Here is a 14,339-nt window from a genome sequence, read left to right on the forward strand (position 1 = left end):
TATACACTCAATGACCAAGTTTGTGAGCTTTGGGGTCTTTAGCATCAATTTGTGTATTCCCATAGAAATTAAACAAATCAGATTGGCTGTTTGTGGCTCTGCCCCTCTCCAGCATGTGAACCCCAGTCACCCAATGACCAACTGTAGCAGGTTTGAGGCATCTGCTATTACCAGTATAAAAATGGCAGCAATTTAAATATTTCCCTTGAAAATCAACAGGTGAATTTTTTTGATTGGCTATTATAGGCTCCACCCACTTCCCTGAATATTAATCTGTCACCCAGTGACCATCTGGGCAAAGTTTGGGAACCCTGCCGTTACCAGTGTAAGAATGGCTGCAGTCTACATTTTCCCAGTGAAATGGTTTGTGGCTCTGTCCCCTTTTCTGAATTTGAACCCCAATGACTAACTGTCCCAGGTTTGAGGCTTGCGCCATTAACAGTGCAAGAATGGCAGCAATTTTAATATTCCCCTTGAAAATTAATTGGTGATTTTGATTGGCTTTTTTAGGCTCCACCCACTTTTCTGAATATTAATTCCAGTAACCAACTGCGCAAAGTTTGAGAACCCTGCCATTAACAGTGAAGAAGGGCTGCAGTTTACAATTTCCCAGAAAAATCTGTTTTTGACTCCACCCACTTTTTGTAACCTTGACAGTCTCTACTCAATGACCAATTTTGTGAGCTTTTGGGTTCCTGGCATCAAAATTGTGTGAAAGGAAGCAGTTTATTAAAAAAAAAAAGCAAATCTGATTGGCTGTGGCTCCACCCCTTTAAGGAATTTGAACCCCAGGCACTTGATGACCGACTGTAGCAGGTTTGAGGCCTCTGCCATTAACATTGTAAGAATGACAGCAATTTCAATGTTCCCCCTTGAAAATCAATAGGTGAATTTTTGATTGGCTCTTGTAGGCTTCACCTACTTTTCCGAATATTAATCCTGGTCCCCCAGTGACCAGCTGTGTCAAGTTTGAGAACCCTGCCATTAACAGTGTAAGAATAGCAGTAATTTATATTTTCTTATGTAAAAAGTTAGTTGTTTTTGGCTCTGCCCACTATTTCTAACCTTGACATAGTTACTCAATGACCAAGTTTATGTCTTTGGCATCAATAAGTTGCATTTTACCATTGAAATTAAACTAGCTGTTTTTGGCCCACTCCCTTTTCAGAATTTAAACCCCGGTCTCCCAGTGACTGACTTACCAGATTTGAGGCCTCTGCCATTAAGAGTGTATGAATGGCAGCAATGTAAATATTCCCCTTGAAAATCAAAAGGTGAATTTTGATTGGCTGCTGTAAGCTCCACCCACTTCCCTGAATATTAGTCAGTCACCCAGTGGCCAACTGTGTCAAGTTTGAGAACCCTGCCAATAACAGAATGGCTGGCTGAAATCAACCTAAAAATCTGATTGGCTGTTTGTGGCTCCACCCACTTTAGTGAATTTGGACCCCAGTCACCCAGTAACTGACTGTATCAGGTTTGAGACCTCTGCTATTAACAGTGTTAGAATGGTAGCAATGTAAATGTTCCCCCTTGAAAATCAATAGGTGAATTTTGATTGGCTGATTTTAGGCTCCACCCACATTTCTGAATATTAATCCCAGTCACCTAGTGGCCAATTGTGGCAGCTTGGGAACCCTGCCATGTAAAAAAATTCAGTTGTTGGCGCCGCACATTTTTTCTAACCTTGACATAGTCACTCAATTATCAAGTTTATCAGCTTTGGGGTCCTTGGTATCAATACTTTGTATTTTCCCATTGAAAAATAAACACATCTGATTGGCTGTTTGTGGCTCCGTCCCGTTTCTGAATTTGAACCCTAATCACCCTGTGACCAACTGTACCAGGTTTGAGGCATCTGCTATTAACAGTATAAGAATAGTAGCAGCTTAAATATTCCCTTTGTAAATCAAAAGGTGAATTTTTATTGGCTGTTGTAGGCTCCACCTACCTTCCAAATTCTTAATCTCATTCACCCAGTGACCAACTGTGCAAAGTTTGAGAACCCTGCCATTAACGGTGTAAAAATGGCTACAGTTTATATTTTCCTAGTAAAATTTGTTTTTGGCTCCGCCCACTTTTTGTAGCCTGGACACATAGTCACTCAATGACCAAGTTTGTGAGCTTTCAGGTTCCTGGCATCAAAAATGTGTGAATGGAAGCAGTTTATCCACCAAGGAAATCTGATTGGCTGTTCGTGGCCCCGCCCCTTTTGGGAATTTGGACCCCAGTCACCCAAAGACAGACTGTAGCAAGTTTGAAGCCTCTGCCGTTAAGTGTAAGAATGGCAGCAGTTTAAATATTCCATTTGAAAATCAATAGGTGAATTTTGATTGGCTGTTGTAGGCTCCAACCACTTTCTTGAATCTAAAGGCAGGGGTCACACTTATCGGCTGTCGTACGCGTTTTCTGCACAGAAAAACTGACTTCAACTGAGAACTCATGTTAATCAATAAGCAAAGTCACACTTTAATGCAGATTTCGCACGCAGAAAAAAACTGACATCTTGCGCAATTTGTCAGTTTTCTCTATAAATTACATTAGCTGCTCTAAGGCAGGGTCACACTTGTCTTTCAGTTTTCTGAAAAGTGTAGAAACTGAAAGACAAGTGTGACCCCTGTAAATGTAGTCACCCAGTGACCAACTGGCAAGTTTGAGAACCCTGCGATTAACAGTCTAAGAATGGTTGCAGTTTACTTTTTCCCATTTAAAATGAATGGCTGAAATTTGATTGGCTGTTTTATGCTCCACCCACTTTTCCTGGATTTGTAACCTCGGTCACCAAGTGACCAACTGTGCCAAGTGTGGGGACTCTGACTTGATTACTGTGAGAATGGCAGCCTTTTACATTTTTTTTCCATTGACTTGAATGGGTGAAATCTGGCTGTTTGTAGCTCCGCCCACGTGTGCAGGGGGGCCGCGAGACCCCCAGAACATATCATCCCAGGTAGTAAGGGATCTGTATACCAAGTTTCGTTCAAATCGGTCAAAGTGTTTTACACGCACGCACACGATTTTTATATCTCGCTTGCTCTAGCTAGCTTGCTCTCGCTTGCTCTAGCTAGCTTGCTCTCGCTTGCTCTAGCTAGCTTGCTCTAGCTAGCTTGCTCTCGCTTGCTCTAGCTAGCTTGCTCTCGCTTGCTCTAGCTAGCTTGCTCTAGCTAGCTTGCTCTAGCTAGCTTGCTCTAGCTAGCTTGCTCTAGCTAGCTTGCTCTAGCTAGCTTGCTCTAGCTAGCTTGCTCTAGCTAGCTTGCTCTAGCTAGCTTGCTCTCGCTTGCTTGCTCTCGCTTGCTTGCTCTCGCTTGCTTGCTCTCGCTTGCTTGCTCTCGCTTGCTTGCTCTAGCTAGCTTGCTCTCGCTTGCTTGCTCTAGCTAGCTTGCTCTAGCTAGCTTGCTCTAGCTAGCTTGCTCTAGCTTGCTTGCTCTAGCTTGCTTGCTCTCGCTTGCTTGCTCTAGCTAGCTTGCTCTCGCTTGCTTGCTCTCGCTTGCTTGCTCTAGCTAGCTTGCTCTCGCTTGCTTGCTCTAGCTAGCTTGCTCTCGCTTGCTTGCTCTAGCTAGCTTGCTCTCGCTTGCTTGCTCTAGCTAGCTTGCTCTCGCTTGCTCTAGCTAGCTTGCTCTCGCTTGCTCTAGCTAGCTTGCTCTTGCTTGCTCTAGCTAGCTTGCTCTCGCTTGCTTGCTCTAGCTTGCTTGCTCTCGCTTGCTTGCTCTAGCTTGCTTGCTCTAGCCTGCTTGCTCTCGCTAGCTTGCTCTAGCTAGCTTGCTCTCGCTAGCTCTAGCTAGCTTGCTCTCGCTAGCTCTAGCTAGCTTGCTCTCGCTAGCTTGCTTGCTCTGGCTAGCTTGCTCTAGCTTGCTCTAGCTAGCTTGCTCTAGCTTGCTCTAGCTTGCTCTAGCTAGCTTGCTCTAGCTTGCTCTAGCTAGCTAGCTAGCTAGCTAGCTAGCTAGCTAGCTCTCGCTCTATATCTCTCTATCTCTAGATAAAGGCCATGCTGAATCCCCCATGAAGAGATGGACTAGCCCAAAACCTGTCAGTAATGTCAGATTTCTACTACTCACTGTAAGTGACAGCAACATAGGAGAAAAGTAATTGCTAGCGCATTTTACTCTGGAAGAAATGTACTTATTTTTATGTGTTTTTAAAGGGAAAAAGGAAACGTGTCACTTATGTAAAATTCCTATACAGGTATGTCTCCATTTCTGACATGCCTTTCTCTGAAGTAGCCTAAGTGTTTCTGCCGCCGGTGTCTCCTGTGTACTGCCCGTTACTTTTTTCATCCTGAATGTCTAATAATTTTCTAAAGGAAGAGGATGAGTTATATTAGCTGTTCCTTCCCTGTTACCGCCCCTTTTCCACCCACTGCTGTCTTGTCCTTCATGTAGTCCAGCTTGCGCAACAGACAGCTCAAAGAGAGCTGTGACGTGCTGTCTGCCGCAATGCCAAAACCCACATTAATGCAATCCTCTTCTTACTGTCACCTCATCTAGCCCTATTTCACTGCTCCCCACCACTGCAATCATGTAAAATTTTAGTAGTGGTCTTCTGGAGGATTACTTCTAAGGGAAAATTTGACATGATTGCAGTGGTGAAATGGGGTCAGATGAGGCGACAGTAAGAAGAGGATTGCAGTACTATGTTTTATATTAAAATGCTACAGATCTGCTTTTAAAGCAAACCTGAACCAAGATTAAGGCCTCTCTTCCTCATGCAGTTGATGGGCAGTGAAATGTCTCTCAAACTCTCACAACTACTTGCTGCTGCCTGGCAACTGCTTGCTGAGCACATAGTTCAACCGCCTGTGGACAAGAGGCCTAATAAAGACTTTCTGTACATACCTAGTTAGAGGGAAGGCTCTGAATCTCATAGAGCCTTTCCAGTCCTCTCTGCGTCTCGTTCCACTGCTGTCACCTGTTCAAAATATGTGCCTTTGGGACTCCTGGGGAGGCTTTGGATACACTTACATGCCTGAGTGCTTCCAAAGACTGGTGCAGCATTATTGCGTGCTCAGTGCGGCTCTCCTCGTCTTTAGTACACATGGACATGAGTACTTCTGAGGAGTCACAAAGGTGTACTCTGACATTCTAGTTGGATTACTGCACTGGTGGAATGAGGGGGTGAAAAGGCCCTATTGTGATCCAGGGCCTATCCTCTTATAGTGTGGTGTTTTGTTTTTTTTTAGGTGTCCTTTTGAGTGTTGCTGTCATGTTCCAGCACTGATATACTTGGTCTTTTGTAAATTTTTATTTTATTTTTTTTTTCCTTTAGAGGATCTTCCTCACTGGGTTCTGTCTGCTATGAAATGTCTAGCCAACTGTAAGTACATATCATGTTTTACTTGGTTGGAATAGCATCCTGAGCTTTTAGCTATTATCTAAATTGTCTCTCGGATGAGTCTTCCTTTTTTTGTTTTCTACCATGCACATTGCTGCACTGCTGTGTCCAGGTCTTCTGGCGATGCAGCCATGATATTGGGATTTGGGTTCTCATACAATTTACATTGCTCCAGTCTTGGCCTCACAATACCTCTGCTCGTATCTGATCTAAAGCATGTAGCTCAGCCCTCCTCTCCGCTATGTCCTCAAGAGTGTTGCAGAAGTCCAGACTGGTGTAATGGTGCAGTTTCACACTCCCAGAAGATGCCTGAGACCTGGGGTGCTGTTATCGCTGGAACTTGGGAGCCTGTGTGAGTCAAAGCGGAACTGTAGATTCAAATTAAACACATTGTTTCACTTACCTGGGGCTTCCCCAAGCCCCCAGCAGCCGTCCTGTCCCGCTCCTCGACTAGCCTCCGTTCTCCCGCCGCCCGCTACTTTCGGTTTCGCCGCCCGGCCACTGCGCCTGCACAGCCCTGGCTACGCGTATCCTTTGTGTTCCCCGCTCTGGCAGAGGGGAACGTGAAGAAAGGATACGCTTGGCAGGGCTTCGCTGGCATCGACTTACAAGTCGAGGTACGGAGCGGCGGGGGAATGGAGACTCGGCGTGGGACAGGACAGCTGCTGGGGGCTTGCAGAAGCCCCAGGTATGTGAAACAATGGCCTCAATTCACTAAGCTCATGCTGGAGATAAGGCAAGAGAAAACTTACCTCCACACAGTAAGTTATCTTATCTCTTCATTCCTTACGTTACCTCTTCTGTAGTTAATTTACCTCCTCTGTAGTCATTTTCACACGCAGTTAATGAACAGCATGGCCTCAATTCACTAAGATCATGCTGGAGATAATAAGGCAAGAGAGTTCCTTAAAGAGAATCTGTATTGTTAAAATCACACAAAAGTAAACATACCAGTGCGTTAGGGGACATCTCCTATTACCCTCTGTCACAATTTCACCGCTACCCGCTGCATTAAAAGTAGTCAAAAACTGTTTTAAAAAGTTTGTTTATAAACAAAATGGCCACCAAAACAGGAAGTAGGTTGATGTACAGCATGTCCACACATAGAAAATACGTCCATACACAAGCAGGCTGTATACAGCCTTACTTCTGAATCTCAAGAGATCACTTGTGTGTGTTTACCTTCTGTCCCCAGCTTCTCTCATGCACTGAACATTACAGGCCTCCAGCAGACAGCTCTGCCTATGTCGTTAATTCCTTAGTATGTGACAGACCAGCTCCTTTCACAGCCTCCAGAGGAGGATTTTTATCCAGCTCTCTTCTATCACTGATAAGATAGCAGAGAAGCTGCTGGCTTATGTAAATAAAACACACACTGGAGTGTGCATAGAGGAACAGTTCAACACTGAAGAACTTGGCAGCCTTCCAGACACAGGTCGACAAGTCTGACGGGAAAGATACATTGATTTATTACAGAGATGGTTATAGTAGAAAGAGCTGCAGCAAGCCAAATTACATTAGAATAGGTTTAGGAACTTGTAGGATGGTAGAAAAAACGTTGTAATTTTTGTTACAGAGTCACTTTAAGTTACCTCCTCTGTAGTTATTTTCACATGCATTTAATTAACAGCCTGTCTTTAACTCTGGAGTTATTTTAAGGATTGAAGAGTTAACTTAAAGACAGAAGAGTTAACTTTAGGTTTGCCTGATGTAAAATGTTTCCTGAATACTACCTGCCTTATCACCATGGTAACAACTCTAGAAGAGTTATTAAAGACAGGAGATAATCTTAGTGAATTGAGGCCCATGTCTTTAACTCTGGAGTTATTTTAAGGATTAAAGCGTTAACTTAACCACTTAACGACCAGCTAACGCCCATAGGCGTCAGCAGGTCTTAAAGGGGTTCTGTGGGGGTTTCTGAAGAGAAAAACTGACACCTTGGGCTTCTATGAGCCCCATGCAGCGGTAATGTCCCACGACGTCCTGCTCCCATCCGCCGTTCCCCGCAGCAGGGCATCGAGCTATTATTCGTCTGACATACAGACGAATAATGCGCGTTGCCGTGCCTCCGATCGCGTCATCTGAGGCTTACTGCGCAGGCGCAGTACAACGGAGCCTTGTACTGCGCTTGCGCAGTAAGCTTCCGATGGCGGAGGCGAGCGGGTGCGCGGCCACTCTAGTGCAGCCGCAGTTGGATCCCATGCCGCTTAGACCTGGGCCGGCGGAGGAGGACGGCGTGGGACATTACCGCTGCATGGGGCTGATAGAAGCCCAAGGTAAGTGTCCGTTTTTCTCTTCCACAACCCCCCACAGAACTCCTTTAAGTGGGTTACCATGGAAATGGCCGAGCCATGTCAGTTCACGGAGGGTGTCTCGCGGCTCGCCGGCAAAATGTTAACACGCGGGGAAGAAATCCCCGCTGTTTACATCATACGGCGCTGCACTGCCCCGGCTCTGATCGCCGTCATTTGATAGGCTGAAGCCTATCCTACAATGCGCAGGACGGATAGCACAGCCAGAGGGAGAGGGCGGAAGAGGTAGAGAGGGCGGGAAACTCTGCGGAGGGGGGCTTTGAGGAGCCCCCCCTCTCGGCCACACAGTGCCGGCGATCAGACCCCCCCCCCCCCCCCAGCAGGTCATCCCCCTGGTGGGGGAAAAAAGGGGGGGGGAAGTCTGATCGCCCTGCTGTATTCACGATCTGTGCTGCGGGCTGCAGAGCCCACGCAGCACAGATCTCTAAAACGCAGCCCGGTCCTTAAGTGGTTAAAGACAGTTAATTTTAGGTTTGCCTGAGGTAAAATGTTTCCTGAATACTACATGCCTTATCACCATGGTAACAACTCTAGAAGAGTTAGACAGGAGATAAGCTTAGTGAATTGAGGCCAATGTGTTTAATTTGAATCTACAGTTCTGCTTTAACCCATTAGCAGCTTCAAAGGAATTATCTCATTTGAGATTGTGCACTGCCGTTGACCTCATCTGGCAGAACTGGCTGTGCTGCAAATTCCTGGAATACTTTGATTTCCCTCTGCTAGCAGAGGATATAGAAACTTAAAGCACACTGCCCCCTAGTGACAAATACACATTACGGAGTACTGCTTAATGAGGAAATGAGAAAAATCGTAAGCCTCTTAATTGGCTGCTAAAGGCTTCAGCAGGAGGAGGGGGGGGGGGGGGGTGGTATTGGAGTTTGTCAAGAAGACTGTCAAAAACAATAGAAAGTGTTTGTGTTCTAAACCTTAAAGGAATACTGTAGGGGGGTCGGGGGAAAATGAGTTGAACTTACCCGTGGCTTGTAATGGTCCCCCGCAGACATCCTGTGCCCGCGCAGCCACTCACCGATGCTCCAGCCCCACCTCTGGCTCACTTCTGGAATTTCCGACTTTAAAGTCAGAAAACGCCTGCGTTGCCGTGTCCTCGTTCCCGCTGATGTCACCAGGAGTGTATAGCACAAGCCCAGTATGGTCTTTGCCTGCGCAGTATGCTTCTGGTGACATCAGGGGAAGCGAGGACACGGCAACGCAGGTGCAGGGGTTTTCTGACTTTAAAGTCAGAAATTACAGAAGTGAACCGGAGGCGGGGCCGGAGCATCAGTGAGCGGCTGCGCGGGCACAGGATGCCTGCGGGGGACCATTAGAAGCCCCGGGTAAGTTCATCTCATTTTTCCCCAACCCCCCTACAGTATCCCTTTAAGCCTCATACACCTGTGGACTATTGCCCAGGGGGATCATCACGCAATCCTTTAGGCAACAGTTTGAAGTTCAGCACTGTACAGATGTCACTAGCCTAGTACGATTAACTTGAATTTCCATTTCTAGCGAGGGATAACCTTTTTGCATCTGAGTATGCATAGCTCTCTTCTGAGCAAAGCCCATGGAAAGGATCAACAATGGTGCTTCTGGTACAGTGTTAAAAACATAATTACAAGAGGTGATAAAAAAAATTTCTAATGGGCTATGGAATTTTGGCCTGGGGTAACTGAAATCCATAGTCTCATATTTCTTGTTTTTGATCTTTTGTTTTGAGCTGCACGTTTATGGATTTATGTTGTCTGCAGGGCCACGAAATAACGATTCGAGTCAGCCTTCTTATCCTGGTTTCGAACGCGATGTCTTCAGAACAGTCGCCGACTACTTCCTGAATCTCTCGGAACCTCTTCTCACCTACGAGTACTATGAGCTGTTTGTCAACATCTTGGGTATGTATTTAAAATGTACTTTCTGCAGAGTGCATAACGTGAAGGCTTAGCATAACCCAGCAATAGCGCCTGTTTGGCTGCTTAGCCCCGGATGCTCCTATGCAAACCTTAAACCTGAACCGCTAACCCCTCCTGCTTGTACAGTCCAGCTTGTGTTCACCATAGAAATAACTTCTGTTGCGTACAAGCTGATTACCAGTGCTGTGGACTTCAGCAAGCTCCAGGCTTATAGTGCAATCCCTACATTCCATAAGCTTAGAGCTTTTGTTTTAACTTGTTGCTTTTCTAATAAAGTTTTTTTTTATTTAAAAACAAAATGGCTGCTCTAGCACTACTATCAGTTACTAATGTCTTGGCTGTATTAATCTTGTGTCCCCTCAACCACCTCTTCTGGTTTTTTTAACATGTATTTCATTCCTTGGTAGTTGTATGTGGATACATTGCAGTACCCCACAGGCGCAGCAGGAAACGTAAGCCAAAAAAGGGATCCTCTGAATCGCAGAAATCTAAATCGCCGCAGCTTAGCGACTCGAACTTTAAGTCCACCGAATGCCTCCTCCTCAGCCTTCTGCGCAAAGTTCCCAATGAGGAGGAGCAGGATGACATGGAAATCTTTGGGGAGATCGGCAGGAAGCAACAGGACTTAGCTCGCCAGAACTCCAACAATGCAAAGCTTTATGGGACTCTCAACAGACGCTCCAGAGGCAGCAAGATGGTTGGTGGTAGCTGCCAGAACCTCTCTGTTTCCAGAAAGGATGCCAATGAGCTGTATAGGATCAGACCGCGTAGCTGCTCGCTGGAGGCAATCGCTGATGTGTCGTATTCCAGTTCGGGCAATGAGAGTAGTATCTCAGACTCTTCTGTATCAAAAACGCTCTCTCCCAATCAGCAACCTTCAAAGGACAGTTCTCTGCACTCCAGGGAAAACGCCCAATCTATGCACTCTTCTGCTGAAACCAAACACTGGCCTGCCACAGGTGGATATATGCAGAGGTCTGACTCTAAAAGACTTCCGAGGTCACAGAGCCTGGGTGACTACCTTGGCCCCTGCTCCAGTATAAACGCTCCAGTGGCCGAGATTACCGTCAGACCCACTCAGGGAGCACAAGGTCGGCTACAGAAGCGGTTGAGCACTATCGAGGCGATGGATACGGTTGACCCGGATATCACGGTCACCAAGCGCTTGTGTCAGAGCACTATGGAGCTCTCCAGCTCTCCTTTCACTTCCAGCTCCCCCATACTGCACGCTTCCCAGCCCTGCACTGGCACGCAAAGTAAGGTTAACCCTGTTTGTTTGCATGCTTCCTGCATGTTGCTGCACGACTGTTCTCTGCCCATCACTGCATGTTCCTTAATCATAGTGCACTGTTTGGCATTCTTCCACTAATCTTAGTACATCCGTCATCTGCATCTTTGCTATTGCTAACATTGCTTCTTACCATGCATGCCCTTATCCTATGCTTCTTAATTAAAAGGTTGTGTTCACAGGTGATATTAGACTTTTTGGAGGGTGATTGAGGGTTGGGGCTGGTTCACATGGGCTCCAGCAGGCATAAGTCCTCGCCGGTAAATGCTGGGATCGAACACCCGAGCGACTGCGTGAACATTGCGGGCAATCAAAATTCCTGAGACGCAGCGGTTGCATTCAGCGATTCCATATTCCCTACAGGGTTCAAGACTTAAAAACGAGAACTGATGCCAAACCCTCTTCTGCTGTGTTGCAGGGAAGTGGTTTAGTATCCCATGTGAATCAGCCAGGGTTTTCTTGATTTTGTTTTTGTAAACCTCCTTTTTGTCTGTAGGAGTCGGTATGTCTTTTAAATTCCTAAGTCCACACTCCAGTTACAATAATTGCTAGGGTGGTTACTTTTCCAGTTGGATAAAATTTATATTAACTGACTAACAAAACAGAGGTGGTGATGCATATAAATAAGAGGAAAACGCGCACACAAGTGAGAACAGAGCCAAGCGACGTGGATGAAATTTGTAGGTACTTTAGACTTAGCCACAATAATAATTTTCTCATGGTTTCTGGTCTGGATAACAGGTGTCCTTTGTGCCTGTAATATTAGAGTCCTTGCTGCCAAGCACCCCATTCTATAGAACAGTAAATAACTGACAAGATAGGCAAACAGTGTCAGCTGTTTTTCTCCAGATGTAAAATGTGTACTGAAGGTCTTTTTCCCCTTCAGTCTGTGTGTATTTTACTGCACACAAAACCATATTTGGGCCTTTTCACCATTCAAAATGGTGCTCACCAGCACACATAGCTTATGCCAACAATACCCTAAGATCTTCTTAAATGCCACTCTTCAAGCTGTACTACTGTTGCTACTTCCTGTCTGAACAATAGAATAGGAACTCTGAATGCACTTCTGTGTTGGTGGGGAAATAATCTGAGAGTGGTGGAATCTGGAAGTAACAGCAGAAGGAGCACTTGGCAGAATACGGTTTACAGTGGGCCATGATTGGCGCTCCTGCTTTGCTTTCTGGGTAACCAAGGGCTCAACTTTGTTTAAAACTCCTGTATTTTTTTTTCTTAAATTAATTTATTCGATCAAACAGCTGCATGCTGCAATAATAAGTAATCCACAGCTTATGGCCAACTTCTTACAGAACAGCTATCATTGAGCAAGTGAAATAAATAGTGCAAATACTTAATGATTTTCATGTTGGTTTGTCTGAAGAGGAGCACTGAACTGAAGCTGGTGTATACGGAGCTGCATAGTGTTGGCCTCTCATTTTATCAGATCTTCTTTCATTGCGTACCTTAATTACGCCGCCAGGAAACTTACGGGCAGAAAAAAACTCACCCTGCTTCTGCACAAGTCCCGGTGACATTAATTATTCCCCCTCCAGGCCACCGCGGACAGTGAGGAAATACGTGATTCGGCTTCCAGCTATTGCTGGCGGACGAATTATGCGGTTTTTGTAGTCCTTTGGCTCAGTCTTTTGATGGCACCCAAACTACTATCTTAGCGCCGGTTTAGCTGTAATCCCCATTGCAGCCTATGGCTGTGCCGAAATCTCTGCCGTGGTTTTCAACTTGCTTTGCTCCCCTTTATCAGCTGGGGGATTTCACATCACTTCCTATGCCAATAATTTTGTAGCTATGTATAGGTACATTTTGTCGTCGTCCCCCCCCCCAAATCTCGCACCACCTTGCCCTTCCACTGCTGAGTCCTCCTGAAGCTCACTGTCTCACTCCCATATGAGAACCAGCACAGCCTCAGCAGAGCAGCTAATTTGTAAGCACAGAATGTTAACAATGTCTGCTTCCATAAAAGCAGGAAGTAGACACTGCAGATTTATTGCAGGATTTGTATTGGCTGTAACACAAATGTTTTCTTTAAAGGTCATTATGCTGTTGCTTATTTTTTAGAGCCGAGAGGAATGTCTGAGTTCAGGTCCGCCTTACTTCTAACAGGAGATATAAATGTATAGTCAGAACATGGTAAATTAAAAAAATAATAATAATAATAATAATGGCCCCTATTAAAAAGGGTGCCCCATAGACATCAATGTTAACCACTTAAGGATTTTCCTCCCTTCCCCCCCCCCCCCCCCCCCCCCCTCCCACCCACCCCTTTCTGTCCACCAAGAGAGCTTTCTGTTGGTGGTCTCTGATTGCTGCTGGGGTCTTTATTTGTTTTTGTTTTTTTTCCTCTCCCTCCCCTGCCAGCCAATTACAGAGATCGGCTGTAATGGGCATCGGCCTATGACAGCCAATCGCATCGGTCTATGACAGCCAATCATGCCTCTTGTGCCTCCAGAGGGACAGCAATCCACAGTACAGCGCTGCCATAGATCGCAGCGCTCTACAATGTAAACAGACGGCAATCGGCACGCGCTATCTCCTGCAAGACCCCGGACTTCACGCCAATTGGCACTGAGCGGTCCTGGGGCTGCCGCCGCGTCCTCAGCGTGGAGCGGTCGTTAAAAAGTTAAACTGTTTTCGTTTGGCGACAACTGTATAAAAAAAAGATGCTGGGTTAATTTAAAACTATTTTTTCATTTATAAAATAGTTTGCCAAAATATAAAACAAATATTGCTTATCTTTAACTTTCATGTCCATACCAAATTTATCGATTACAGTAACCCATGATTTAACAAATAGTTTCCATACTGTATAATTGTCAACCTTAATATCAGTATTATAAACTCTTAGGTTTATTATCTTATAACTTTAATATCGTTTATATCTGGCATCCTTTTTAGTTGGTGCCCTTATTGTATGTACCAAAAAAAACTGTTTGAGGAAACCTACACAAGCATAGGGAGAAAGTGTAAATGTCATGCAGGTAGTGTCCTTTCCTAGACTCCTTTGTTTTTATCTTGAGCTTTAAAGGGGTTCTGTGGATAGTAAAAAGAAACAAAAAACAGACACTTACCTGGGGCTTCTGTCGGCCCCCTGTAGCTGTCATATCGCTGTCCTCCTACAATCCTCCGTTCCCCACCGCCGGTCCCGGTCTGCTTATTCCTCTAGCGCACTGGTCCTCGAACTCAGGCCCGTGGGTCGACTGTTGCCCCCTTAGGCTTTTTCACTGGCCCCCCACTCTCACTCTATTACTTATAGATACAGTCCACTGCATTTTTAAATATCGGCGACCCACATATGGAATAGCAGTGCTGGCACCACCCATCCACATGGGTCCAATTGGACTGCAGGTTATCACCTGGGTATGCTTCACCGTCTGTAGCAAAGATGTTCTTTGGGCACCACATGAATGGCTGCTTCTCCTCCGGAGGAGTTCTCCTCTGTGTTGCAGGACATACTATCGGATTTGGTCAAATGGGAGACATAAGGTCTGAAGA

At 45.6% G+C, this 14,339-nt stretch overlaps 1 protein-coding gene across 4 annotated transcripts in view; it reads left to right on the plus strand.

Moving 5' to 3' along the window:
• DEPDC1 (DEP domain containing 1) overlaps positions 1 to 14,339 on the plus strand; it is a 38,176-nt gene that overhangs the window by 14,143 nt on the left and 9,694 nt on the right. For 2 of the 4 annotated variants that reach the window (XM_068239253.1, XM_068239254.1), the window contains exons 6-8: positions 5,260 to 5,307; positions 9,383 to 9,523; positions 9,949 to 10,797. In XM_068239253.1, the coding sequence (XP_068095354.1) occupies positions 5,260 to 5,307; positions 9,383 to 9,523; positions 9,949 to 10,797 (1,038 nt within the window). The remainder of the gene's footprint in view (positions 1 to 5,259; positions 5,308 to 9,382; positions 9,524 to 9,948; positions 10,798 to 14,339) is intronic. The other 2 variants (XM_068239255.1, XM_068239256.1) reach the window with 1 other exon arrangement.

Source organism: Hyperolius riggenbachi, chromosome 6 (genome assembly GCF_040937935.1).
Source record: "Hyperolius riggenbachi isolate aHypRig1 chromosome 6, aHypRig1.pri, whole genome shotgun sequence".
NCBI classification, from domain to species: Eukaryota; Metazoa; Chordata; class Amphibia; order Anura; family Hyperoliidae; genus Hyperolius; species Hyperolius riggenbachi.